The sequence below is a fragment of the Platalea leucorodia genome, assembly GCF_965183815.1.
Source record: "Platalea leucorodia genome assembly, chromosome: 7".
Taxonomy (NCBI): Eukaryota; Metazoa; Chordata; class Aves; order Pelecaniformes; family Threskiornithidae; genus Platalea; species Platalea leucorodia.
In genome coordinates, this window is record NC_138829.1 from 73613914 (window position 1) to 73637723 (window position 23810).

Sequence of the window (23810 nt, forward strand, 5' to 3'; positions counted from 1 at the left end):
CGGGCCCTGCCCGGGGCTCGGCCCCGGGGGTCGTCGCGCCCCCCCCCCCCCCCCAGTGGTGCCGTCCGCTCCCCCCGGCTCCGCCCCGCCGTGGTACGTCCCGCGCATGCGCCCTTCCGTGGCCCCGCCCTGCCCGGCCGGCGGCCAATGAGGAGCGCCGGCGGGGGCGCGCGCGGCCGGCGGGCGGCGCGCAGGCGCGGCCGTGACGTCGTGCCCTGCCGCCGAGCGCGGCGACCGTCCCTGCCCGAGCCTCGGCCGCGCGCCCGCCGCCGCCGCCGGTGAGTCACGTGAGCCGCCGGTGCCCCCGCCGCCTCCCCCGCGGGCACCGGCCCCGCCGCCTCCCCCCCGGCAGCCGCCGGGCCCCGCGCCCCTCCCCGGGCCTGGCTGCCGGCCGCCCCCGCCCGCCCGCCGCAGGCCCGGCTGCCCCGGCGGCTCCCCCCCCCCGCCTGCCGCCGCCCCCGTGTGCCGCTCCGGCCGCGCCCCGGTTCCCCCCGGCGGCTCCCTCCCGCTCGGCCCCCGCCTCCCGCGGCCCCTTCGCGGCCCGCCCCGGCGGGGAGCGCCCGGCCCCCGCGCACCCCCGCCCGCCCCTCGGGCGGCCCCGGTGACGGTGCCCGTGGCCCCGTTCCGCACGGCCGCCTCCCGGCCCTGCCCGACGGCCCGAGCCGCCTCCCGGGCCGGAGCGCCGCTTCCTCCTGCCCCGGCCGCCGCTGCTTCCTCCGCCGGGCGCCGGCCCTTCCCCTCGCCCGGAGTCCCCCTTCCTTCCCCGCCGGGGGAGGCCCCTCCGCGGGGCGGGCGCTGCCCTCGGCCGGGGGAGGCGGAGGCCGGGCAGCGGGGAGCGGTGCGGGGCTGGGAGGGGGACGCCGGTACCCGGCCCGGCCCCTTCCTGCGGGGTCCGGGCCCGGCGCAGCCCCGGGCAGGCGGGGTGGCAGCCGCCCTGCTGCCTCCTGCCCGGGCGGCCGGCAGGGCCCTGGCCCGCAGCAGGGAGCTTTCGCCTGGGCTCGCCCGCTCTCCTCTCCCCGGGGCCGTCCCCGCTGCCCCGGCGCCTCCGAGGAAATCGCTTTGCTTCGTGAAAGCCCGGCGCCTGGACGCGGGCGCGCTGGCTCCGCGGCTGCCGAGGACCGGGAGTTGAGACCCCGCTCCCCGGCCACGCAGTCCCGTCCCGCGCGTCCGAAGCGCGGTTCCTCCTCGCAGCGCGTTTCCGCGTTGCGTTCCCCGTTTTCGGCGGTGCATGGGTTGCGTGGCCCGTGTTCAACCTGACTTCTCCTCAGAAGTCCCGAACTGTGCAAACCCCGGATTATTGCGCCTGTGCGTTTGGCCGCATCTCCCAGAGATGAGAGAAAAATGCCGGCGTTCCGCCCCCCCGCCGCCTCCCTGATTCGGGAGGCGTTCGGCCGCTCCTGCCTTCCTCCTGCCGCCTTCCCGGTGACTCCCTGGGAAGCGTTTTCCCCTGGATCTGCACGGATCTGAACTTGGGTGTTTAGGGAAGCAGGCTTTTCTGTAACAGGTGCTGCTGATTTTTTTGGGGGGTATAAAATATGATTAGAGCCTTCTCTAGATCAAAATGAGGAGAGTTAGACCTTAGATCATCTTAGTGGGCTTAATCAAATTATCACCTGCGCTACCTCCGGTCGAGGCAGCGGTGGTTCTTTAGCAGAGCGCTGTATTTCTGTTCATTTCTGAGGTACGAGCCCCAACTGGAGACGGAGGAGGTGGTAATTAGGTAATTAGGGCTGACGGGGTCCAACGGAGACCCTTAACTCCCGTTGTAGAGGCCTGTTTGGGGTCGTTCCCATCTATCACCGGGGACGTTGCTTCCGTCGCTGACTGTTGCGTCTCGTAACACAAAAGCGAGAGGCTGGATTTGCCCCTCGCTCGCTGTGGTGCACGGAGCGAGACACAGCTGCGATGGATGAGACCTCGTTCTTCCCTGCTTTGCCCGTAAAATGGGGCTAATCCCACGTAAACCGGCGAGGCGGGCAGAGGAAGGAGGATGGAAGTGGTGCAAGCCAGGCCGGGAGATAAGCGCTGAGGGGACGCCAGCCTTCTAGCTGTTGTCTGCCATAAAATATTTGTCCATTTTCTGTATCTTATTCTCCTTAACGAACCTGTACGTCTAACTGCGGAGGAACGCAGTCGTGCGAGCCGTAGGCCGTTCCACCTGGAGCCAGGAGGGCGGCCGTGGGAGCCTCGTTCTGGCCGGGTTTCCACGCTCCCCGCAGAGCACAGGCGCTGGTACGCGCTGCTGCGCATCCTCCTTTTGAGTTTAAAGCAGGGAAGTGTCACCAAATCCTCTCTTTGAGGCAGGGACTCCTGTTTATGTACGGTGCTGAGCACCAGAAGGCCTGAATTCTGTATTACCGTGGTACGGGTGGTAAGAAAACCGTCTGCTGTGGGGAGACCCCGCGGCTTCATGTTGCGGTGGGAGTCTCGGTGTTTACCTCTCCCTGTGACGTCCGGCCGACCGATGATAACGGCTTTGCCTTTAGTTTGTAGTCTGCATCTCAGCAGTCGATGTCCAGTCCTGTTGTCTGGGCTGAAAAAATCCGCCTTTGACTTCTGGCTGTCCGGGATCTGTGGCCACAGGGACGCCCTGCGGCAGCGGGCGCTGGCTGGAGCCCGTTTCCGATCCCGGGGGTAACGTTCCGTGCTGGAAGGCGGGGAGGGCGGCCGAGAGAAGCGGTGTTCTCGTGTTGGCGGCCTGCAGCATGAGACGTTCGGTCTGGTTGTGGTGCTGGCCGGCAGGTTTGAGGATGCTTTTGCTCTCTCTGCTAATTTTGAGAGTTTTAAATCTCAGTGGTCGGTGAGAGCTGATCGTGCAACGTCAAAGTTAGCAGGGAGAGCCTGTGGAGGTAGAAAAGGGGGGGTCCTTGGGCTTGGGCTCAGCGGCGAGGGGTCGGGGTGCCGAGGCTGAGGACAGCAGCGAGCTCCGGAACGGGCTTCTCCGCGTAACTCCTCCCGGGTGCAGATAACCAAACCCAAGCGGGAACAGGTAAAGCACATCCTGTCTCTGTGCCATCCTGGATCTGCCCTGTCTGGCAGCTGCCTCACGCGGAAGGAATTGTTTGTCTGTTGGGCCTGCGCCATGGAAACTCGGCTGGGTTGGGGTAGGCAGGTAGGGAGCTGCGGAGCGCGGCGAGGTGACGCACGTTTCGGAAGCAGTGACTGAGAGTGAACTCTCTCCTCCCCGTGCCATTACGCTGCTGTCCCCGGGCGGCGGTGAAAGGCCGTGTTTAAGGGAAGCTCGTGATGCTGATGTGCGCGTTTCCTTCTTCCAGGGTTAGGAGCACGTCGAGGAGCTGCGGTGGTTATCGTCAGGGATTGGAATAAGGACGGGAATGTTGTGAGTGGGTTACACGTTTTCCCCAACCCAGCAAAGGTGGGGAGAGCCCGGTGAAGCGTGTTTTCATGTCCTGTGTGGTGCTTCAGAAAGATTGAGCCACAAAGCACCCAGCTCTTCAGGCTGCGCCTGGGTAGATAGCTAGGGAAGACAGTGAGAGAGGGCTTGTAGCAGGCTGAGTAAAGCAGGGTGGAAAGCGCGGTAGGAAGGAAAGGAGGAGCGCAGGGCTTTGAGAAGCAACTGCTGGAAGAAGAGGGAATTAGAGTGAGACTTTACAGGGCCTTAACCGAAGAAAAGGAGTCTCGGACTGAAAGAAATGGAAGGTGGCAGCAGTCGCGCTCGCAAACGTCCTGAGGGAAGGAACTGAAAATTTAAGAAAGTCCCCAGAAATGGGGATGGGGGAAACGGAAGCAGCCCCTCGTATGAGTGGAAGAAAACTCCTGAGACTGGGGAAGAGTGCTCTGGAGGCGGCTGAGCAGGGCAGAGCTGGGAAAATACCCTGAAAAGGGGGTGCTAGGGTTGGAAAAACAGGTGGAAATCCTAAGGGAGAGGGAAAGGGGAGTCACTGGTGACACACACGCTCGGTAGAGTCTGACTGGGGGAGGAAGGAGTAGGGCTGAGTTGAGGGCAGGTCCAGCAAAGCTGGAAAGGAGGAGTTGCTGGGCTGGAAGTGGCAGAGGGAAGGGAATCGGAGGCAGGAGCGGAGCCTGTGTCTGCCTCAGGTAAGCGAGCCGAGCTGGGGGCTCTTCCGAGCAGGGAAGTCTGTGAGTGGCCTTTGCGGATGGGGCAAAGTGACCAGAGAGACAACGGGTTTGGAAAGAAGGCAGAGGGGAAGGAGGGGTTGATGGAGCGGAGGCAGGCGGGTTGCAGGGCTGCAGAAGGGGAAGGCTAGGGAAGAAAGCACATATTTGGGAGAACTGGTGTGAACGTGGCCTGAGTCAGCACAATCGGTGGGAAGTCAGGATGGATTTTGCTTGTGTTTCTCCTGAACAGCAGGGTAAACGACAGGGATGGTCAGGGTGAGGTAAGCCATGTAGTTTAGCCCAAAGAAAAGGGAAAAAGATACCTTGAAGATCGCACAGCAGAGATCCCAGCACGCCGTGCTACACCCTGGATGGCTTCAGCCACCTGGATATTCCCAGCTGCGGGAGGATGGGAGCTGTTGCCTTGTGGTCAGGGCACGCAGGCGTCCTGGCCTCGGCTTCCCGCTCTCGGCTCCGGCGCTCGGAGGGCAGCAGGCTCTGCCTCCCCGGCGCCGCTCTTCCCCGGGGTGGCCTCCGCGGCAGGGCTGAGGCTGCGGGCTCCGGAGGGGCTCAGCACGCCGTGGGGCTGGAGGAGGGAGCCCGAGCTGCGCAGTGGCTCTGGGGGCCGGGCGGGATGGGCTCGGCAGCCTGTTGTAGGTGTGGGGAGTTGGGGAGTTATTCTTGGGCGAAGGCAGCAAGGAGCAAGGATTATATTTGCGTTGCATCTCGCTTGGGTGTCACTAATGACAGCGCTGGGGATTTCTCCCACACACGAAGTGCTTGTTCAGGTACTGTCCCATGAGCAATTATCTCAACTCTTACACTCTTTATTTGATGAGGAGCTCGCTCCTGCGCTGCCTGGCGTTCGTTTCTGTACTGAGCCGAGCTGGCGTGCAGACCTTTGCAAAGGCACGGTGTGCCAGGTCACCCCGTGTGAGGGGCTGGAGCGCCTGAATTCGTGCCCCCATCTGCAGGTGGAAGAGCTGAGGCAGAGCCGAGCCGGGCCCGCGCCGGGGGCTGGGGCTTCAGGGGCAGCCTTTGGGGGAAGCGCGCTGATTGCGCTGTGCAAGGAGAGGGGTGGAGAAGATCTCTGGAGGAGGAATATCACAGGGAAAAGCTCCTTCAATTCCGCAGTATCTGTTTGAGTTTGAGGTGTGGCTTTGTTTTCATGGCGGAGCCTTTCAAAGGGCTGGGGTGTTCTGTTACAGCAGACAAGCGTGTTAGCAGATTGCTTCTGCTAAAGTAATTAGCAGTGATGTCATCTTTAAACTTCCGAGTAACCTATCCCTAGAATTGCTGTCCGCCTGTATCCCAGCAGCAGCAGCTAGCTCAGGCGACGAGCTCTTCCCTCCCTGGGTGATGGCACGGCAGGGCTCATCTTCGCGGGGTGTCCGGCTTTTCCCCGAATCGTCTCTGCCGGGGCTTGCGCTCGCCTCTCGTCGTCGAAGCTCAGCATTGTGTTTGGGGGGCAGAGCGCGGCCGGGGAGCTGCCGCTCTCCAGGGAGCTCTGCGCCCGCCGGGGAAAGCAACTGCTCTCTCTGGTGTTACCCTTAAACTCGCCGCGGCCAAGAGCTGCTACCAGGTGAAACCGGAGCTTTCCCCAGCCGGCCCACGAGCATCGGTCCAGGGTTTCCTCTCAGAAGCAAGGGCAAAAAACTTGGTTTGAGAAGTTGAAATTCGTTTCTGCAAAGGAAGAGCTGCTCCGCAGTGGGAGCGGTTTCTTCATTAGTCAGCCAAAGTGACTGACGCCTCGTTTTGTGACTGAACTGATTTAATTGTAATATATTCTTGTCATTAAATGCGCCTTTAATTTCGTGCCGCAGTTCTCTCAACCTTCACGAGTGTTTAGTCAGCACTAGATATTTTCCTGTCCACCCTGAGGAAAAAAACTTTGAGAGGCAGGAGAAAACTGGAAGGAAAAAGCCAACGAGTCGTTGGGCGCTGTACTTGGACCTGCAGTGCAAGGGAGGCGGCAGCAAAGCGGAGAAGGGTGGCAAACGGAGGAGCGGTTGCTGTAGCAGTAATAATCGGTCCCTAGCTCATCCCTGAGCTGCAACATGCTCTTGGGTGTTTGGAGTTTGGGGCAGGTTCGTGCCTCCTGCTTCCATTTCCAGAAAGGTTTGGGTTTCCGTATTTTCTGTGGCGCTCCCTCCTGCGTCCTCGTGATCAGCCGAGGGCGGCGTGTTCCCAGGGGCACCCTGAGTCGGTCGGGGCTACCTGGTGAGAACCCGGCTCTGCTTTGTCCAGAGCTGCACGTACCTCCTTCGGTCGAGGGGCCGGTGTTTTCCACGGGCCTCTCCCGTCTCCTACCCTCCAGGGGGAAGGGGACGAGATTCCTGGCTGTCTTTTCCTCCTGCGGTCTCCACCCTCGTATTAAGGCTCCAAGCCTCTGATCAGCCCCTTCACCTGGAGGGAGCAGGCGTTCTCTGGCATTCGGGCTCGAGCTACAACTGCAGAAAGGCCTTGGGCAAGAAGTCGTAGGGTCCCTCGCCTTATCTGGGGCTCGGTGTGGATTTCTCGGGTGGTCTCAGAGGGGTTAGGTGGCTCGGCTTTCTCTGCAGCAAATGCCGCAGGGCCTCGGGCGGGGAAAGGAGACGGCAGGCTGCGGCCGGGCTCCCTTGGCTAATCACAGCCTCCACGGGGCGGTCATTACGCCGGTTTTGCAGATGTGGAAAGGGACGCTGATGCTGGGCGATAGGTCTGGGGCTACGGCGTCAATCTGTGTCAGAGCTGGGCTTGGAGATCAGCATCTTGCAGACTGGGACTTGCCAACGGGGTTTTAAATCTACCAGGCGCTGTTTCCATCTTCCACCAAAGGCCTGCTCCGTGTCCTGGGGAGCTCGCTGTTATTTTAGTGAGTATTTTTACATGGCTGTGTCTCTTCTCTTGCCTTGTTAATTTTGTTTTTTTTTCCCCCCTAGGTGAGGTGTGGCGTACCAGATGTCAAGTTTTAATGATTTTATGTAGTTTTTTAAAAGACAAATGGATTAATGAAGAAGAATTCTAGCGAAGGAAAGGGAGGGAAAAAAGGAGCAATCTGGAACAAACCGAGATCTTCCCCGGCACCGCTCGGGCCATGGGCGAGGCAGACCTATTCAGCACCGTTTTCACCACCAGTTGTCTTCTGGGGTTGTAAAAGCACTCCCTGAAAGCTCCCCTCCAGACCTCTCCGTTAACCTGCGCTGCGCTGCTTGGAAATGGTTGCCGCAGAAAAGATTTAATGAAATTCCTGTCGATTCCCAACCACCGAGTGGACACTAAGCCCGTGGAAAGGCCTGGGGGGTCGGGAGAAAGGAACAAGTAGCAAGAGGACGAAAACACACAATCTGCTGGACCTTCCCCTCCCACCCCCCTCGCAAAGAAAGGATTTACAGCTCAACCTTGCACCAGCTGTTCCTCGGCTTTAACAGTCAAGAGAGAAATAAATAAAATTAAACGGCCACTGCCAGCCAGCCAGTCCCGGATCCTGGTGAAATCAGGGAGAGTGTTTCCGTGACCCCCTCCAGCGAGGAGGAGGAGGAGGCGGCGGCACAGCGGTGCTGCGAGGAAGCTGGGCAGATTGCTTGCGAGACAACCCCCTCCTCCCGTGCGGCAGCCGGAGGGGCTGCAGCATATCAGAGGGCCGATTAAAAAGGAGAAGTGGCTTCCTTGAGACTCCCGGAGTGGCTTTTTTGCAAGAAGTTTAACGATATCTTGCTCTCTCCTGGGGTGCTGGCTGGGTGGGAAGGTGCACCCAGCTCTCCACCTCGCACGTCGCGCTCGTCCCCCTGCCCGAGCCTGGAAGGCTTCCCTTCCCCTCGGAGCCTGGTGGCCGCTGTCAGCCGTGCGGGGACCTGCTTTTTGCAGGCTGTTGCCCGACGGAGGGAAGCTTGTAAGGGCTCTTGGCGTTCTTGCCCCGGCGGCTGTTTTAAATCCAAATCCAGTTCTCTGTTCTGAATTTTTAATGTTTTTAAACCTCCTTCCCTGCGCCCGCCAACTCCTGTGGGGCAGAGCATAGTGTGGACTCCTCTCCCGGGCCTCACACTCCAGAGACCGCCGTGGACTTCTCCAGACCGTCCACTCGGGTCAGAGCTCGCCCTGGGAGCCGGCGCGGAGGCTGGGTAGTGGTTTGCCCCCGTCCCTCTCCCCTCCCCTTCTCGTCTTGCTCTGACTCCCGCTGGGCCTGGGCTATGCTGCGGGGCGGATCCCCCACCACAGCTCCAACATGCCAGCAGCATCTGGAAAGAGATTCAAACCCAGCAAATACGTCCCGGTCTCAGCTGCTGCCATCTTCCTAGTGGGAGCCACCACCCTCTTCTTTGCCTTCACGTGAGTCCCAGCTACTCAGCCAAAGAGCGGGGAGGGCGAAGGGAGACCCGGGGACCCGGCCCCCTCCGTGCGGAGCCGGGAGGTTGGGGGGGCAGAGACCGCACGGGGGTTATCTGGGAGAGGAGCTGCGACTTCTCGCTGAACTAAAGGGGGGGATATTGTGCTCTGGGTGCTCAAGGGTGGGCGATGGAGCAGCCCTGCAGTCCATCGGAGCAATTCAGCCGCAGCTGGACCCGTTTCACGGGGTTTTCCCGTGAGGTGAGCCAGAGGAAGCGGGGCATGGAGGATCCTGGCGAGGCACCTTGCCACCGCTCGGCTCCGGTTCCTGGCAGCCGCTCCTCTCCTGTCGTCGGGTGTTTGCACAACTCGCTCGTCTCACTGGCAACTCTCTCGCAAATCAGCCAGGCTGGGAATTAGTTTGTGACCTGTAGGTGGAAAGTGGCATAGATAATTTTCTCCTTTGGAGCTAAGTGAAGTGGTTTGGTGGGCTGGGGCAGGCTCTGTGTTATTTTTAGAGTTTCGTAACTGATTTGTGAGCCACAAAGGAAAGTTCAAGGAGAAGTACTCTGACCCCTGTGTGGATCTCTTGCTGCTGTTGATACCAGCCTTGCCCTCAGGAAACGAGGGTTTGGTGTCTCCGGAGAGGACCCGAAGGAGGTGGCGTGCCGGCGGGTCGCTGGGCCCTGAGGCAGACACTTGTGTTGGCCTGGGAGCCGGTGGGGAAAAGCCGGGGTGTAAAATGGTACCAGTTGCTGGAGAGGGCCAGACCGTACCGTAGGGATCTCGCTGGGCTGGGAGAGGGGCATGGCTGCTGCTCACATTAACATTTTCCCTTCCTGGGTGACAGCTTATTAACGCTCGCTCGGGGCCGAGCTGAGCCGGTTCTGGTTGGCGGCAGGCGGGGAGGCAGGACCTCGGGGTGCCGAGGAGGCTGCCGAGCTGCTGTGCTGCTGCCGAGCCCTGGCAGGGAGCTGCCTGTGCTCTCCGCTCGAGCGGCCGCAGCCAGGCCAGCGCCGAGGCGCCTGCGTGCTGGGCAGCGATGCTGGAGCACGGCAACTGGGGCTGGCTACTGAATCCGGCAGTGTCTGCCTGGGGTCGGGGTCTGAGGGGGGACGTGTTTTGGGGGGACAGGAGAGAGATCTGTAGATCAGACGGGTGTTTCTTTGTGCTCGCGCCTCAGGGGGCTCGATGGTGGCTCGGTGCAAAGGGTTTGGGATTGTTACGGCAGGCGGAGATGTGCCGGCTGTGGGCCTGGGGTGTCCCGGGCAGGGGAGAGGACGGCAGTGGGTGACCGCTGCCTGCATCCCCTCAAGCAGGGTGCCTGTTGAGCGGCTCCCTCCAGCCAGCCAGCTGCCCTCCACTCTGCTTTTCCTCTTGAGCCCCCTCCATCCCTCCTGTCTGAGCGCACGCTGGCCTGAAGGTGGGCAGCCCACGGCCTTGGCGGGTGCGCTCTGTCCTTCCAGCCCTCTCCAGGGAGGCTGATCTGCCCAGCTCCCTTTTTCCTCCCTGCTTCCCTGTTTCTCTTCGCTGCCAGCTGCTCCTGGGCGGCTCCTGGCCGGGCAGAGAGGGAGGTGCACCCCCTGCTCCCGGAAAGCCTCTCCCGCTCCCCAGGGTGGCTTGCTCTTGCAGGGCACCTTTCACTGCGCCCCGCTGAGAGCTTTCCCCGCTGAGGGGTTTTACTGCTGGGCCGGGCTGGCGTGGCTGCGGGGATTAGCCGGAACCGCCGGAGGCAGAAGGGCCGGGCGTGATGGCTGCTGCCGCTCCCTGGGATGGAGCCATCGGTGGCTGGAAGGTCACCGCAGCTTTAACGCCTGGCAACAACCGGGCAATAAAAGAGTCATTTGACGGCTAAAGGACAGGGCCGGTTTGATTTACTCCTTCCAGCGACGGGAGGCAGCTGGTGGTGTCGCTCAGCAGCGCGCAGCAGTCCCCCCGCCGAGACGCTCCGCGTTCATCAGGCCGGCGTTGCCGGCAGCTCCGAGGCCGGAGGCTTTGCTGCTTCGGGCTGTCAGACGCTTGCAGGGAGTTGCTGGCGCTGTGCTGCCGCTGCAGGGGGATGAAGGAGAAGAGGAGGGAGCGGGCGATGTCCTCTGAGCAGCTGTGCCTGACACGCTGTGACTGGGGGACAGGCGTGCCCCTGCTTTGTCACGGCAGGCTGCGCGCTGCGCTTCGGGGGGGAATAGCAGGGCAGCCCTACCCCCCCCAAACCCAGTCCTTGCTGCTGCGGCCAAGCCCGCGGTACCTGGCTGTGAGCTATCGCAGCAGCCGATAGCAGCCGCTTATCAGCGAGCGGCGTGGTGCGAGGCATCGCCGGGAGCAGGCGCCGGTGCCGCGGAGCAGGTTTGTTCAGAACAGGAACACCTGGGCAGGGTCGCTTTAATTGTAGGTCAGTGGATGTTATTTAACCTACTTTAAAACATCAAATTAAATCTCAGGCAGAGCAGCAGAGCGCAGCGCGCTTTCACACGGGTTATTCGGTGGGGAGGGAATTGCGTTACGCCCCGGCGTTACAGTTCTCTCGGGGCAGTTTCCATCTGGCCGCTGGAGCGGGATGGAGGGAACGTGCAGGACCACAGCGAGGTTTTCCCCCCGCACGGGAGCCGTAGGCCTGGTTTCCTGTGGATCGCTCTGCCCCTCTTCCCTGGCGAAAGGCAGGCGAGGCGGCTGCGAGCCTGCTGCCTGGCCGCGCTCGGTGCCGCCCGCCGCGGCAGCAGGGCCCCGCTCCGCAGCGCTTGCCGCGTCTGGCGTGCTCGCTGCGGGCCGGCTCGGGAGGGCTACGCTGTCGGCATCGGACCTGAAGCTCGTGCTTCAGGAGGTGAGATGGAAGTTGTGAGGTGGGGGGGCTCCGGGACGCCTCCCGCGGGGCCCCCTCCCAGGCGGAGAGCAGCCGGGGCTCGGCACGGCTCTCTTGAAAGGCTCCAGCTGCATTATTTCTAGTGTATCTGCCGGACGCCTTTTGGTCCATCCACGCTGGCCCAAGATTTGTACCCCTGGGCCGAGAACTCTATTTAATTGATTAATTAAATGAGGAGATGCTGCAGAACACGTGGCAGTTGGAATGAGCTGAGGCCGATTGTGCTGGAGGGAGCGGGCAGCAGGAAGAGGGGATGTTCCCATCCTCCCTCTGGAAGGAGTGGGGGTCTCTGCCTTGCTGGGGCCTCAAACGGGTGCTGCTTTAGGACCGAAATTCCCCCTTGGGATCAGTTTCTCTATTCCTGCATCTCCCCCCAGGCTGTACTGGTCCCTGGTCCTCGTGCAGTCGGTGCTCAGCCTCTCCTTCCCCTCCGGAGCAGGGAGCGCCTCCGAGCTGCCCTTGGCAGGGGCTCTCTGGGTAGCGTGCCATCGGTCGGCCTCTTCCTCCTGTTTGCCTCGACTCTTCCTCATGGCCACGGCTCAGCATGGCTACGGGGGCTGTATAAAAGCCTGCAAAGTATAAACCATTCCTTGCATTTAGGTGAATCTGTCTGTAAAACTTCTGGCCCCGACTTTTCCTCCCGTCCTCGCAGCTGGGAAGGCTGCGGGGGAACGGCACCTCTTTGGGAAAGGAGCTCTTGCCTCTTTGGCATTGATGGAGGGCAGAGAAAGGAGAGGCATGAGGACGGGGATGCCGGGGTAAGATGTGGCAGTCCCTGGAGCCGGCGGTGCCTCTGGTAGGCAGCGGCACGCACACTCCTAGGTGGACCCAAACTTGGGTGACCGTCATAGTGAGCAGGGGCTGTGTTTGCACCGAGGCCTTTGAGAGAGCTGGAGAGGCCACGAGTCCAACCGTCCTGCGGCGGGTCCGCGAGGTGAGCACGGCCCTGGCACGGCGCCGGCCCCTCCTCGCTCCCTCGGCGGCGGGTCGGAGTCCAGGGGTGCAGGCGGGGCGGGAAGGCGTCCTCGGGGACGGCCTTCTTCTGGGGGAGGGCAGGGGCCGAGGGGCCGCAGGGTGGCTCTGAGCCTGCGGAGGGGAGGAGAAGCCAGGCCCGGGAGTGACGGGCTTCTCCTGGTATGACAAGTGGCAAAAAGCCTGTCTTGGATCCAGATGTGACTCAGTTTGCCCGAGGTTCCCCGATTTCTCTTATGTGCTGCCAGAGACAAGTCTCGACAGCTCTTCTAGCGATGGGCGTGCTTCTCATCCCAATCTGGAGAGGGAACTTGATGAGTTCTCCGGGACCTGCGTGGCCACGATGGCGAGCAGCCTCCCTCCTCCTCCCCTGCGGAGCCCGAGCTCCTCGGCTGCTCCCAGTGTCGGGGCAGGGCCTGCAGCCCCGTGCTCTCCGTCTGGGAGAGCAAAAGGCAGGAACACGTCGGTGCTTCTGATAACGAGGTTTCCTCTCGGGGATCGGCGGCCACCTTTGCTCCCTGCGCTGCAGAGGCCCGTGTTCCCTCCCGCGGGGTGGGGGGCGACTCCCCTGTGTTTGGGGCCACGAGCATGGACGGCAGCGGGCGGTTTGGTCCGAGTAGCACATGGCCTGTGTGTCGTGAGGGTTCCTGCTTCCCTCCCGTGGCGTGGTGGGATCCCTGAGCGTGGGGAGAGCTGGGAGGGCAGCAGGCAGTGGGCTGCCATGCTTGGGAGCGCAGGGGAGGAGACCCCCGGCATCGTGCTTGCGACCCAGGAGCGCTCAGCCCGAGGCTGCCCTCCTGAGCCGTGGCTCCTCGTGTCCCTGGGGAGGGTGCTCTGCTTGCCCTGGGCCATGAAATCCCACCCCGGGGTGGCTTTGCATCCCCGGCCGGTTGTTCAGGGTGTAAAGTTCGCTCCGTGTAGAGCAGACCCTGGCAGCTTGCCTGTCCAGTTGCACGCAGCTGGCAGGACCTGAGAAGGACAGGGGTTGTAAGCTGGCCCCCTGGCACCACACCAGCCTCTCCAATCAGTTCTCCTTCCTGAAGGCTGGAGTTCAGTCTTCCATCACCTGCGGAGTCGGGCTGGCAGGATGGCTCTCGGAGTAATCGGGGTCCTGCCTTAGGTTTGAGACCGGAGGCTGGGTTTGGAAGATGCGTTGCAGCGACGGGGGGGATCGGTGGCCCCAGGCAGGTCTGCTGTGTTTGAACCATTGGCGTCATTGCTCGTCCTTGTAAAGCTGTGGCTGCGTCCTCCTCAGTGCCAGGGTGTCTGGAGCCTGCCGGTGCTCCCTTAGCTAAAGGGTCGGCCTTTCTCACGCCTGGGGGCTGCCGGCCGCTGTCCTGCCCCCCGGAGCTGCCTTCTCCCTCCTGGGAAGCACTCAGGGCCCAGACAGCGTGGGAGGCGACGGGAGAGGCATTCCCTCCCCCCTGGAAGGCCAGTCCTTCCCTCCGTGCCTGCCTCAGAGCTTTTCCTCTGCGCCAGCCTCCGCTGAGGCAGCTCACTCTTTCCCCCTGCCTTGCCAGGGTCCGGCTTTCGAGGATCTGGGCTGCATGTTTGGCTCGGCTTTGCTGTTGGCATTTCCCTTGTGCAGGGATGGCTGGCGTGCAGTGGGTCTCCCTGGCTCCCCTCCATCCCTCTCAAGCAAAGATTTGGGCCGGGCTTTGCCTTCCTAGAGAGAGGAGCTCCGTGCTTGGGGTTTCTGGAAGGGCTTTTCCTACCTTTAGGGCTCATCTGAGCCCCCTGCCCCTCTTTCTCCGGCGGTGTCTCCACTGCCCCTCTTACCTCTGCAGCTCGACAGAGAGCAGAGCCAGGGAGGTTCCTCTCGAGTTGGGGTGCTCGGCTCAGTGACGCGGGGTGCTTGGCTCTGCCCTTCCTTGGGGCGAGGTGACATTATGAGCGTCCACCTTGGTACCCTCTGTGTCCGGTGCCCAGGGCAGGAGAGGAGGGGAACGCCCCTCCAAAGGGGCTGCTGCGCCACGAGCCCACAGAGTGGCCCCGTCGGGTCTCTCGAAGACCAGGACAACAGCGGCGATGAAGAGAGATGGGGGCTAACGAAACCACCCATCTCCTTGAAACCGCACCGCTGGCAAGGCCCCTGGCCCTGCAAGCCACGAGGAGTGGGCGGTTTGCCCCTTGCCCAGCTCTCCTTCGGCTGCTGGGCCAGTACCTGGGGGCTGCCGGCTCCCTGCCAGCTCCCTGCCTTGCCAGCCTGCCCGGCTGCAAATACCAGTTTCCCCTCAGCGAGACTGGGAGAGTTTCTCGCCTCGTTTTCTGCAAACCACTTAAACCAGTTGACTGTTTCTTGCGGGTGCTGTTCGGGTGGGTGGCCGGGGGCAGCCCCAGCAGCAGCTGGGTGCTGGGGGTGGGTGGGACGAGCCCTCTCCCAGGCACGGCCCAGCCGGCGGAGGGAAGGGGAGGCTGGGCAGGGTGTGAGCTCCTCGCTCCTGGCGTGGCTTCCAGTCCCACGGCAGCTCCCAGCGATGCCGGTCATACTGGGCTAGCCGGGCTCGACGCAGCTGGCGCGTTCTTCCCTCGCTCTTGTCTTGGCCCACGGTGTCACGTACGTCCTGTACCTTTCCAGAGCTGCTCTCCGAGGGTTTCGGGGTGCGGATTGGAGAGGGCTCCTCCTCGCCAGCCCGTCCCAGCTGTGCTGGTGCCGCCTGCTCTGCGGAGAATCCGCCTGGCCGGCTTCCAAAGGCGATGGCAGGGCCGGCTGCCTCGGGAGGCAGAGCCGGCAGGGCTGGTGCCGCGCGGGTTGTGAAGGAGCCGCTCCCCGGCCTGGAGGAGAGCTCTCGGTGCAACGCCGGGAGATGCTGCCCCAGATACGTGGAGGCGGGGAGGCATCGCCCGAGGTGCCCGGGAGGGCGAGGCTCCAGGCGCTCGGGGGCTCCTGGGCGGCATGGAGGAACGGGGCGGGGGGTGGAGAAGGTTTTGGAGAAGGCAGTTTGCAGGTGCAGCCCTGGTCTGGTGCTGCTGAGGGTGGAGGCACTGGGCCCCGCTGCGGGAGAGGAGGAGGAGTGTGGTGGTCGGCAGAGCAGGGCTTGGCTCACGCCACGCTCCTGCTAGCCAGCTGTCTTGTAAAGGCGAGAGGGTTTGCCCTCCCGCTCTTCTTGCCCTCGTCGCTGGGCCTGGACGGGGCCGGCCTTGTCCTTGGCAGCGGAGGGCAGGTCCCGCTCTGCAGGTGCAGGGAAGGGCCGGGGCATGGAGCCGTGCCCGGTGCCGGGGTGTGCCCTGCCTGCCTCTCCCTCCTCCGCTGCCAGGGAGGTGCCAAGGCGGGTGTGCCCGTGCCGCCAGCCCGGACCCGTCTTATCTCCTGCCCGCCGCTTGCCCGGAGGCAGCCCTCCGCCTGGCACCCTCGCTCAGGGCCCTGCCAGCCCCGGACTGGGCTGAACTGGGGGCAGAGCCCTGGACCAAGGGTTCGTTCCCAGTTGGAGCCTCGCCGGGGCTCCCAGGGCTGCGGTGACAAGGACAGGGGCTGCCTCAGCGGTGGTGGGACCCGTCCCCTGGCTGAGTCACAGTGGGGGGGTGGCGGAGGAGGGGACGGGACCAGCGCCTGCCCCTTCACCTCTACCTGCTTGGGGGCTGCGGGGGATTACAGCGCTGGCACCATATGTCACCCTGCCCGCCGAGCCCTGCGCTCTGCCCCTCTCTGCTCCTTCTGCCTAAATCCATCTGCGCTTATCGCTGCGGGGGGAAGAGAGGGACAGATGCTGCCCTAGATCTGCGGGATTAAACTCCCAGCAGCAAAGCAGATTAGGGTATTACGCTGGCGCCTCTGAGGGGGAAGCCCGCTGTCCTGTGCCCGTGCCCGCCCGGGGCAGGGGGGACGGTGGTGATTCCCTCGCCCTGCTCCCGCGGGGCCCCTCGGCCAGGCCCACGGAGGAGCTGGGTGCTGGCTGGGGCAGGCTGGCGTGGTGATGGGGTCCCCGTGCGCCACCGGAGTTGTCTCCAGGTTGGGCTCAGACTCTGGGATGTGAGGAGCAGGAGCAGCTCTGGAGGCACCGGAGCTGCTGCTGGTTTTGCATCCCTCCACGGGGTCCCCCCTGCCCCCCGTGCTCGCTGGTGTGACGCACGGAGGGTGACGCTCAGGCGCCCTGTGGCCAGATCCCTCCCGAGCGTCCCCCGTGCCATCGGCCTGGCTCAGCCCATTCTCGCCACCGCCTGCGGTCGCTCCCCGTGGCGGCGGGGCCCTCGGCTGGCAGCGCCCGTGAGGCTGTGGGTGCAAGGGGCGAGCGGTGGTTTCGCTCTCCGATGATTTAGCAGAGCGCGGCACCGTCGGAGCTCGGTGACGCCTGCCTGGGGCTCTGCGGGAGCGGGGCAGCAGAAAGCGCCGGAGTGAGCTGGGGGACAGGGGCTGGGTGTCTCACTGCTTTTGTGCCTGCAGATGCCCCGGGCTCAGCCTGTACGTCTCCCCAGTCATTCCTGTCTACAATGCCGTCGTCTTCCTCTTCGTGCTGGCCAACTTCAGCATGGCCACCTTCATGGACCCAGGCATATTCCCACGAGGTGAGTCTGGCTCTGCTTGTGAAGCGTCTCAGCTAGAGCCACCTCCTTCCCCCCTTCCGCTGAGGTAAAGAGGATTGCCTGATCCCAAAAGGCTTGAGGAAAGCCCTCCTTGCGCTGCCCGGGTGGGACCGGGTGGTGACACGCGCTATGGGGACGGTAGCTCTGGGTTCAGCACCCAGCCTGTAGGACCGGGCGGCGGAAGCCGCGTAAATCCTGGCACCCCGTATCGGGTACCCGGGGCGCAGGCGGGTGTCGCGTTCGGGGCAGGGCCTGGGAGAGCCCCCCACCTCTACCTGTGTTTGGGGGTCCCTGGCTGGTCCCCGTGCCAGGCGAGATGGGCCTGGCGACAGAGGAGGGCGATGCCTGGCATCTCCAGCTCGGGAGGGCAGGAGGCTGGCTGGGCCCTGGCGTCGCCTTCCCCCGCACCCTGACGCGTGGCTGTGCTGGGGTTTCCCCGTCAGCTGAGGAGGACGAGGACAAGGAGGACGACTTCCGAGCTCCGCTCTACAAGACGGTGGAGATCAAGGGCATCCAGGTGCGCATGAAATGGTGCGCGACCTGCCGCTTCTACCGGCCGCCACGCTGCTCCCACTGCAGCGTCTGCGACAACTGTGTGGAGGTGAGGAACTGCCGGGTCTCGGTGCCTCTTCGTTTCCACGTAGAGTTTAATACGCAGGGCAGGTGGGAAGCCCTGGCAGCCAAGCCCTTCACCGCGTCTTCTCCCCACCAACAGGAGTTTGACCATCACTGCCCCTGGGTCAACAACTGCATCGGGCGGCGCAATTACCGTTACTTCTTCCTCTTCTTGCTCTCGCTCACCACGCACATCATGGGGGTGTTTGGCTTCGGCCTGCTCTACGTCCTCTACCAGGTGGAGGAGCTTTCCGGCGTCCGCATGGCGGTCACGTATCCTCTGCGGGGCTGCAGGAGCGGGGCCGAGGGGGGGGCGTTGGTGGGGCTGGGGACAGCGCACTGTGGAGCAGGGCTGCGGCTCTTCCTTAGCAGTCTGCCGACAGTATGGTGGTGATGTGTGTGGCCGGCTTATTCTTCATTCCCGTCGCTGGCCTTACGGGGTTCCACGTGGTGCTCGTGGCGAGGGGCCGTACTACCAACGAACAGGTATGCCTGTGGGGCTGGTGCAGGGCTGCTAGCCCCTGTCAGGCCACAGCTGGATACGTTTTGTGGCTCCCCGGGACAAGACGGACGTGGACAGGCTGGATTGAGGCAAGGGAAGGCCACCGGGCTGGCTGGGGGCTGGAGCAGGAGATGTCCGCGAGGGGAGGCTGAGCGCGGCCCCTCTGCGCAGCCTGCAGACGGGGGGTCCTTACTGCCGCTCTTAGGGGCGGCTGTAGAGAGGATGGAGCCTCCTCGGGAGGGCAAGGGGCGACGGGCACAACTTGAAGCGAGGCAGCTTCCAGTTAGACACTGGGGAAAGACTTTTCACCTTCAAGGGTGGTTCAACACTGGAACAGGGACCTGGAAAAGGGGGAGTATCTCCAAGTGTCTCTGTCCTTGGAGATTGTCGTGAGTGAGCTGGACAAACCCTGAGCAGCCTGGCCTGGCCGGCTGGACCGGAGACCTCCCGAGGTCCCTGCCCGCCCCGGTACGCTGCGATGCTCCTCATCCCGCAGGTGACAGGCAAGTTCCGCGGTGGCGTCAACCCCTTCACCAACGGTTGCTGTAAGAACGTCAGCCGGGTCCTCTGCAGCTCCCCGGCCCCCAGGTGAGCCCGGCACGGCGTGGCGGTGTCCCCCCAGCCCCGCAGCGCCCGGGCAGACTGCCCCATCCCGAGCTCCAGGCCTTGACCTTCCTCCCACCCCTCTCCCTAGGTACCTCGGGCGCCCGAAGGCCGAGCAGACGGTGCTGGTGAGGCCCCCCTTCTTGCGGCCCGAGGTGTCAGACGGTCAGATCACTGTCAAGATCATGGACAACGGTATCCAGACAGAGCTGAAGAGGACGAAGGTGAGGAAGGTGGGGATTAGCGGTCCCTGCGTTGGGGCCCTCCATGGAGCCCAGGGGTGCAAGCCCGCATCCGTGAGTAAAGAACCGAGTGAGCCATGTCACGTTCCCCGTCCCCTCCATGTCGTCTTGTGCTGTGTCCCCATGGGACGGAAACCACGTCCCTCCCATGCGGCAGCGACCACATGAGGCTTTGCACCCTCCATTGCCCTTCCCCGGCCCTGTCCTTCCCCCTCGCAGCATCCTCTGGAGGTCCCCGTCCTCCGCACTTCCCAGCAGCCGAGGCGCCTGCTGCCTTCAAGCGCTCGCTATGTTGGATGGCCCAGGAGGCAGCGAGAGCCCCCGTAACGCCGCTGCCTGCTCCCTGCCTGCCGAGGGGAGGGCTGAGGCCTCGGCACCCCTCTGATCCTCCCTCTGCGCTTTGTCTCTGCAGTCCAAAGGAAGCCTGGAGGTGACGGAGAGCCAGTCTGCTGACGCCGAGCCACCCCCCCCACCTAAGCCAGACCTCAGCCGCTACACGGGCCTGAGGACACACTTAACCCTGGCCACCAACGAGGGTAAGGAAGGCACGCAGGGGCCCAGGCAGCCGCTGGGAGGGGAGCCCAGGGCTGCGCCAGGCAGACCAGGAGCCAGGGCCGTAGGTGGAACAGGATGCAGGGCAGACCCGAAGCGCATCAGCACCACCGCCTTGTGGGGCAGGACGTGCCCACGTTCTGGGCCGGTGCATGTGGCCCCTCGCACTTGGAGAAGCCTGCGGGATGCTTACAGCCAGCTCTGCTCTGTCAGAGGAGCAGGAGGCCGAGCCGAGATGGCACGGTGCTTGTCCAGAGCCACTGCGAGCTGCGGTGGCCTGCGACAGGCAGGCTTGCGGGCTGCCGTGCTGCAGGCAGGTGCAGGAGCATTGCCCGGACGAAGGAGGCGGAGGAGCGGCCGGCCTGGCTTGGCGGCAGAGAGCGCGTTTGCGGCAGCCTGTGTGACTCGCTTTCCCCGCTTCCCTGAGCACCAGCAAAGCAGTGTTTGGAGCTGCCTGCGTGGGCTTGGCGAGAGAGGTGGGATGTGAAGGGCAGAGCTTGGAAGCAGCCACTTCCCGTGGCGGCCGGAGGCCTCTGCAGCTCTCCCCGTCCCCCCGGCCAGGGCGCAGCGCTGCCTGGCCCCGCTGCCTGGAGAAGGGCTGCGGCACGTGTGTCCGTGGGGCGACCAGCCAGCAGGTCTGTGGAGTGCCCGGGCGCCCGCTGACGCCTCCGTGCAGCGCGCGCCCCGCCGCCCCGGGTGTCACCCAGCCGGGGCCGCCGCAGGGGCAGGGACGTGCCAGCCCCAAACACGTGGTCACGGGGACACGTTTTCCATTCCGCTCCGTTTCGTCTGCCCCTGGTGCGCCTCTCCTTGAGCCCGTCCCTCTCTCCACCTCTGCCTCCCTGGTCTGTCCGCCCCAGGCTCAGAGCCGGTTCTTGGGAAGGGAGGGCAGGGCTCCGCACGGCGTTCCTGCCCCTGCGCAGCCCCGGGGAGCCGCCGCAGTCTGAGCATCCTTCTCTCTTCCTCTGCCCGCAGACAGCAGCTTGCTAGGCAAGGACAGCCCCCCGACCCCCACCATGTACAAGTACCGGCCCGGCTACAGCAGCAGCAGCAGCTCGGCGGCCTTGCCCCACTCCACCAGCGCCAAGGTAAGCGCCCGCTGCCGCCTTCCTGAGGCCGAGCCCGGCACGGGGGGAGCCCAGCCCTGAGGGGATGCCGCCACGTTCCTGGCGGGGGGAGAGTTCGGGGTGGGCGTTGGGAGCTTTGCAGGGGCCCCATCTTTCTGTGGGTGACTGCTGTGTCCGTGCCCCGCAGCTGAGCCGAGTGAACAGCCTGAAGGAGCCCAACTCCATCTGCGAGAGCAGCCGCAAGCCCAGCTACCGCTCGGAGCCGAGCCTGGAGCCCGAGAGCTTCCGCTCGCCCACCTTCGGCAAGAGCTTTCACTTCGACCCGCTCTCCAGCGGCTCCCGCTCCTCCAGCCTGAAGTCGGCCCAGGGCACGGGCTTCGAGATGGGCCACCTCCAGTCCATCCGCTCGGAGGGCACCACCTCCACCTCCTACAAGAGCCTGGTGAACCAGACGCGCAACGGCAGCCTGTCGTACGACAGCCTGCTCACGCCCTCCGACAGCCCCGACTTCGAGTCGGTGCAGGCGGGCCCGGAGCCCGACCCGCCGGTGGGTTACACCTCGCCCTTCCTCTCAGCCCGCATCGCCCAGCAGAGAGAGACCGACCTGCACGGCCGCTTCGCCGGCGCCGTCTCCGTCTCCCCCAAGCACGCGCCGCCCCGCGAGCCCTCGCCCGTGCGCTATGACAATCTCTCCCGCCACATCGTGGCCTCCATTCAGGAGCGGGAGAAGCTGCTGCAGCAGCCGCCGGCCCCGGGCAGGGAGGAGGACGCGGGGCTGGCGGACTCGGGCATCCAGTCGACGCCGGGCTCCAGCAACGCCCCCCGCACCAGCTCTTCCTCGGACGATTCGAAGCGCTCGCCCCTGGGCAAGAACCCGCTCACCCGCCCGGCCCCACCCCGCTTCGGCAAGCCCGAGCCCCCCGGCGCGCTCCGGGTGCGCTCCCTGGGCTCCCCCGACCAGCCCGCCGCCCCCCACCTGGGCAAATCCGTGTCTTACAGCAGCCAAAAACCAGCGTCTCAGGCCAGCGTCCCCGAGGCGGAGGAGGTGGCCTTGCAGCCCTTGCTGGCACCAAAGTAAGTACCGGCGCCGGCCGCCTCGCGCACGGAGCGGTCTGTGGCCCCGCAGAGGGGGACCCTCGCCCCGTCGCCTCACCGGGACGCTCCGGAGGGAGCTGGGGGCCCGTCGCAGCTCCCTCCCCGCCTGGTGCCCCCGCCAGCCCTCCTTGCTCTGCTCCAGCCTCCGGGGGCAGCGGACGCCCCTCGCTGGGGAGCGATGCTGCACATGGCCTGGAGAAGGGCGAGGGAAATCCTCCTCCTCCTCCTCCTCCCAGCGCAGCTGGTGCCCCCCACGCCTCCCGGGCCGCCCCACGGCCTCCCGGGGCGCCGGAGCGGTGCGTGGGCGCTGGGGTCCCTGGGGAGGGCAGGGCTGTGGCTGCGCTGGGTGCTGGGGTCCCTCCTGGGGGTGACGGCCGCCCCGCAGTCCCGTCCTTCTCCCCGCGGTGTCTGGCTCCCTGCCCTTCCTCACACCGTGTCTGTCTGTCCTTCCCTCCCCAGGGACGAGGTGCAGATGAGAACGGCCTACAGCAAGTCCAACGGGCAGCCCAAGAGCCTGGGCTCAGCGCCGCCGGGCCCGGGGCAGGCGCCCCTCAGCAGCCCCACCCGCGGAGGAGTCAAGAAGGTCTCTGGCGTGGGGGGGACCACCTACGAGATCTCGGTATGAGGGGCAGAGCCGCTCGCCCCCTCACCTCCTCCCCGGCTGGCGGCCGCCGGCCCCGCGGGACGTTCTGCGGCCGGGCGCTCTGCGGACTCCAGGGAGAGCCGGACCGGGGGGAGACGGCCAGCGGCCCCCACCGCTTTTCTCTTTCTCCGCCCCTCGCCGGGACCTGGGGGGCTGACACACACCCGACCGGGGCTGCTCGTCCTCCGCCGCCGAGGACTGCTGCCCGCGGCCGCCCCGGCGGGGGGCTCGGGGGGCCGCGGCCTCGCGCCCCGGCACCATCTGGGCTGGGCCAGCCACTTGTGGGCCTTGTGCAATCGATCGCTCGCCTAGCGTGGTAGGAATGGATTGTTTTTAAACCAGAATACTTTTTTTTATTATTATTGTTACGGATTCTATTTTTTTTCTCTTTCTGAGTTATCAGGTGTGTGTATATATAAATATATATATAAATATAAATATTAAAAAAAAAAAAAAAGCAGAAATTATATATCTTACCCAGAGAGAGGAAGAAACTACCCGTTCCCTACCCAAGGCCTGGGCCCCCCCTCGTCACCGGCCCCGCAGGAGGGACGTGGGGCCAGGGCCGCCTCCCGTGCTCGCGGAAGGAGCCGGGGCAGGCGCCCGGCACCGCTCACCCACCCGAAGCGGGGCCGCGGGATGGCAGGCGCCCCGCTGGGGTGCCCCGGCCCCCGCCGAAGGCCGCGGTGCTCTCAGCCGAGGACGCTCGCCTCCCTGGCTCGGGGCTTGTGGAGCCGCCGGCCTCCAGCGCTGCCTCCGGGGGCCGCGGCGGCCGGGGCGCAGAAGGGCCGAGGGCACCCCGTCCCGCGCGCCTCCCCGACCCAGCGGGCACGGGCGGCTGCTGCCTGGCGCAGAGGAGCGCTCGCGGGCTCCAGCCTTCCCCCGCCGCGGTTTTTGCTCTCTTTAGGTTTCCCCAGGGTTTGTGTTGGGGGTTGTCGGTTTTGTTGCCTTTTTTTTTTTTTTTTTTTCCAAATGGGTCCGATAGGGTTTTCTTGCTGTCACGTGGTTGTTTTTATTTCCGTTGGGGGAAGAGGAAGGCCAGCGGGGCGCATCCCCGTAAAGCAATATTTTCTCATCACATGCCAAAAAAAAAAAAATGCAGCCAAGGAGCCCAGCGCTCCCCGGCCCGGGCGAACCCCCCCCCGCTGGGGCCCGCAGGACTTGAGGCACTACTTGACTCCTTCTCTACGGCAATATCTCTCCCGTGGCCTCTGCAGAGCCACACCATTGTTTTTTTATTATTATTAGCCATTTTAAAAACGAGGAATAAAAGGATATTTAATGAGCCACCCCAGCGGGCATGCGTGTGCTTTGTTTAGCGTCCAGGGACGGAGGAGCCCCGAAGGGCGCCTGTCCTTCAGGGCCTCGGCCTTCCCTGCCTCCTCTTGAGGGGGAGAGGAGAGGGGGCCCGAGGAGAGCCCAGCCCGGCCCTGTTCGGGGAGGTGCCTCCCCAGGCTGCCCTGGGCAAACTCTGCTCCCACGGAAGGTAAGGGTTTCTTCAGGGCGTGAGGAAAGCAGCTCCAGGGACGGCATCGCAGGAGCTGGGGAGGCTCAGGATCCCGCGCAAGACGCTGGGACCAAAGGAGGACCTTGGTGTCGCGCCGTGACCGCTGCTGGAGCTCCGGGTGCCCACGACGGCAGCCCCGGGCGCTCTGCCAGCAGCCACCTCCGTGCGGGGACGCGGTGCCTCTGCAGGGTCGCTCCTCTCCTCGCCGGGCCTGGGAGGCGAGGGGCAGAGGCGCAGGGAGCCCCTCAA

At 64.4% G+C, this 23810-nt stretch overlaps 1 protein-coding gene across 1 annotated transcript; it reads left to right on the forward strand.

Moving 5' to 3' along the window:
• Positions 1 to 204: 204 nt before the first annotated feature.
• ZDHHC5 (zDHHC palmitoyltransferase 5) lies at positions 205 to 23343 on the forward strand. The gene is made up of 12 exons (XM_082317984.1): positions 205 to 278; positions 7002 to 8388; positions 16596 to 16717; positions 17179 to 17336; positions 17451 to 17623; positions 17734 to 17836; positions 18349 to 18440; positions 18547 to 18679; positions 19110 to 19233; positions 20225 to 20337; positions 20504 to 21390; positions 21871 to 23343. Exons 2-12 carry the CDS (start codon positions 8285 to 8287, stop codon positions 22034 to 22036), a joined length of 2175 nt encoding a protein of 724 aa, XP_082174110.1. The 5' UTR covers positions 205 to 278; positions 7002 to 8284; the 3' UTR covers positions 22037 to 23343.
• The last annotated feature ends 467 nt before the right edge of the window (positions 23344 to 23810 follow it).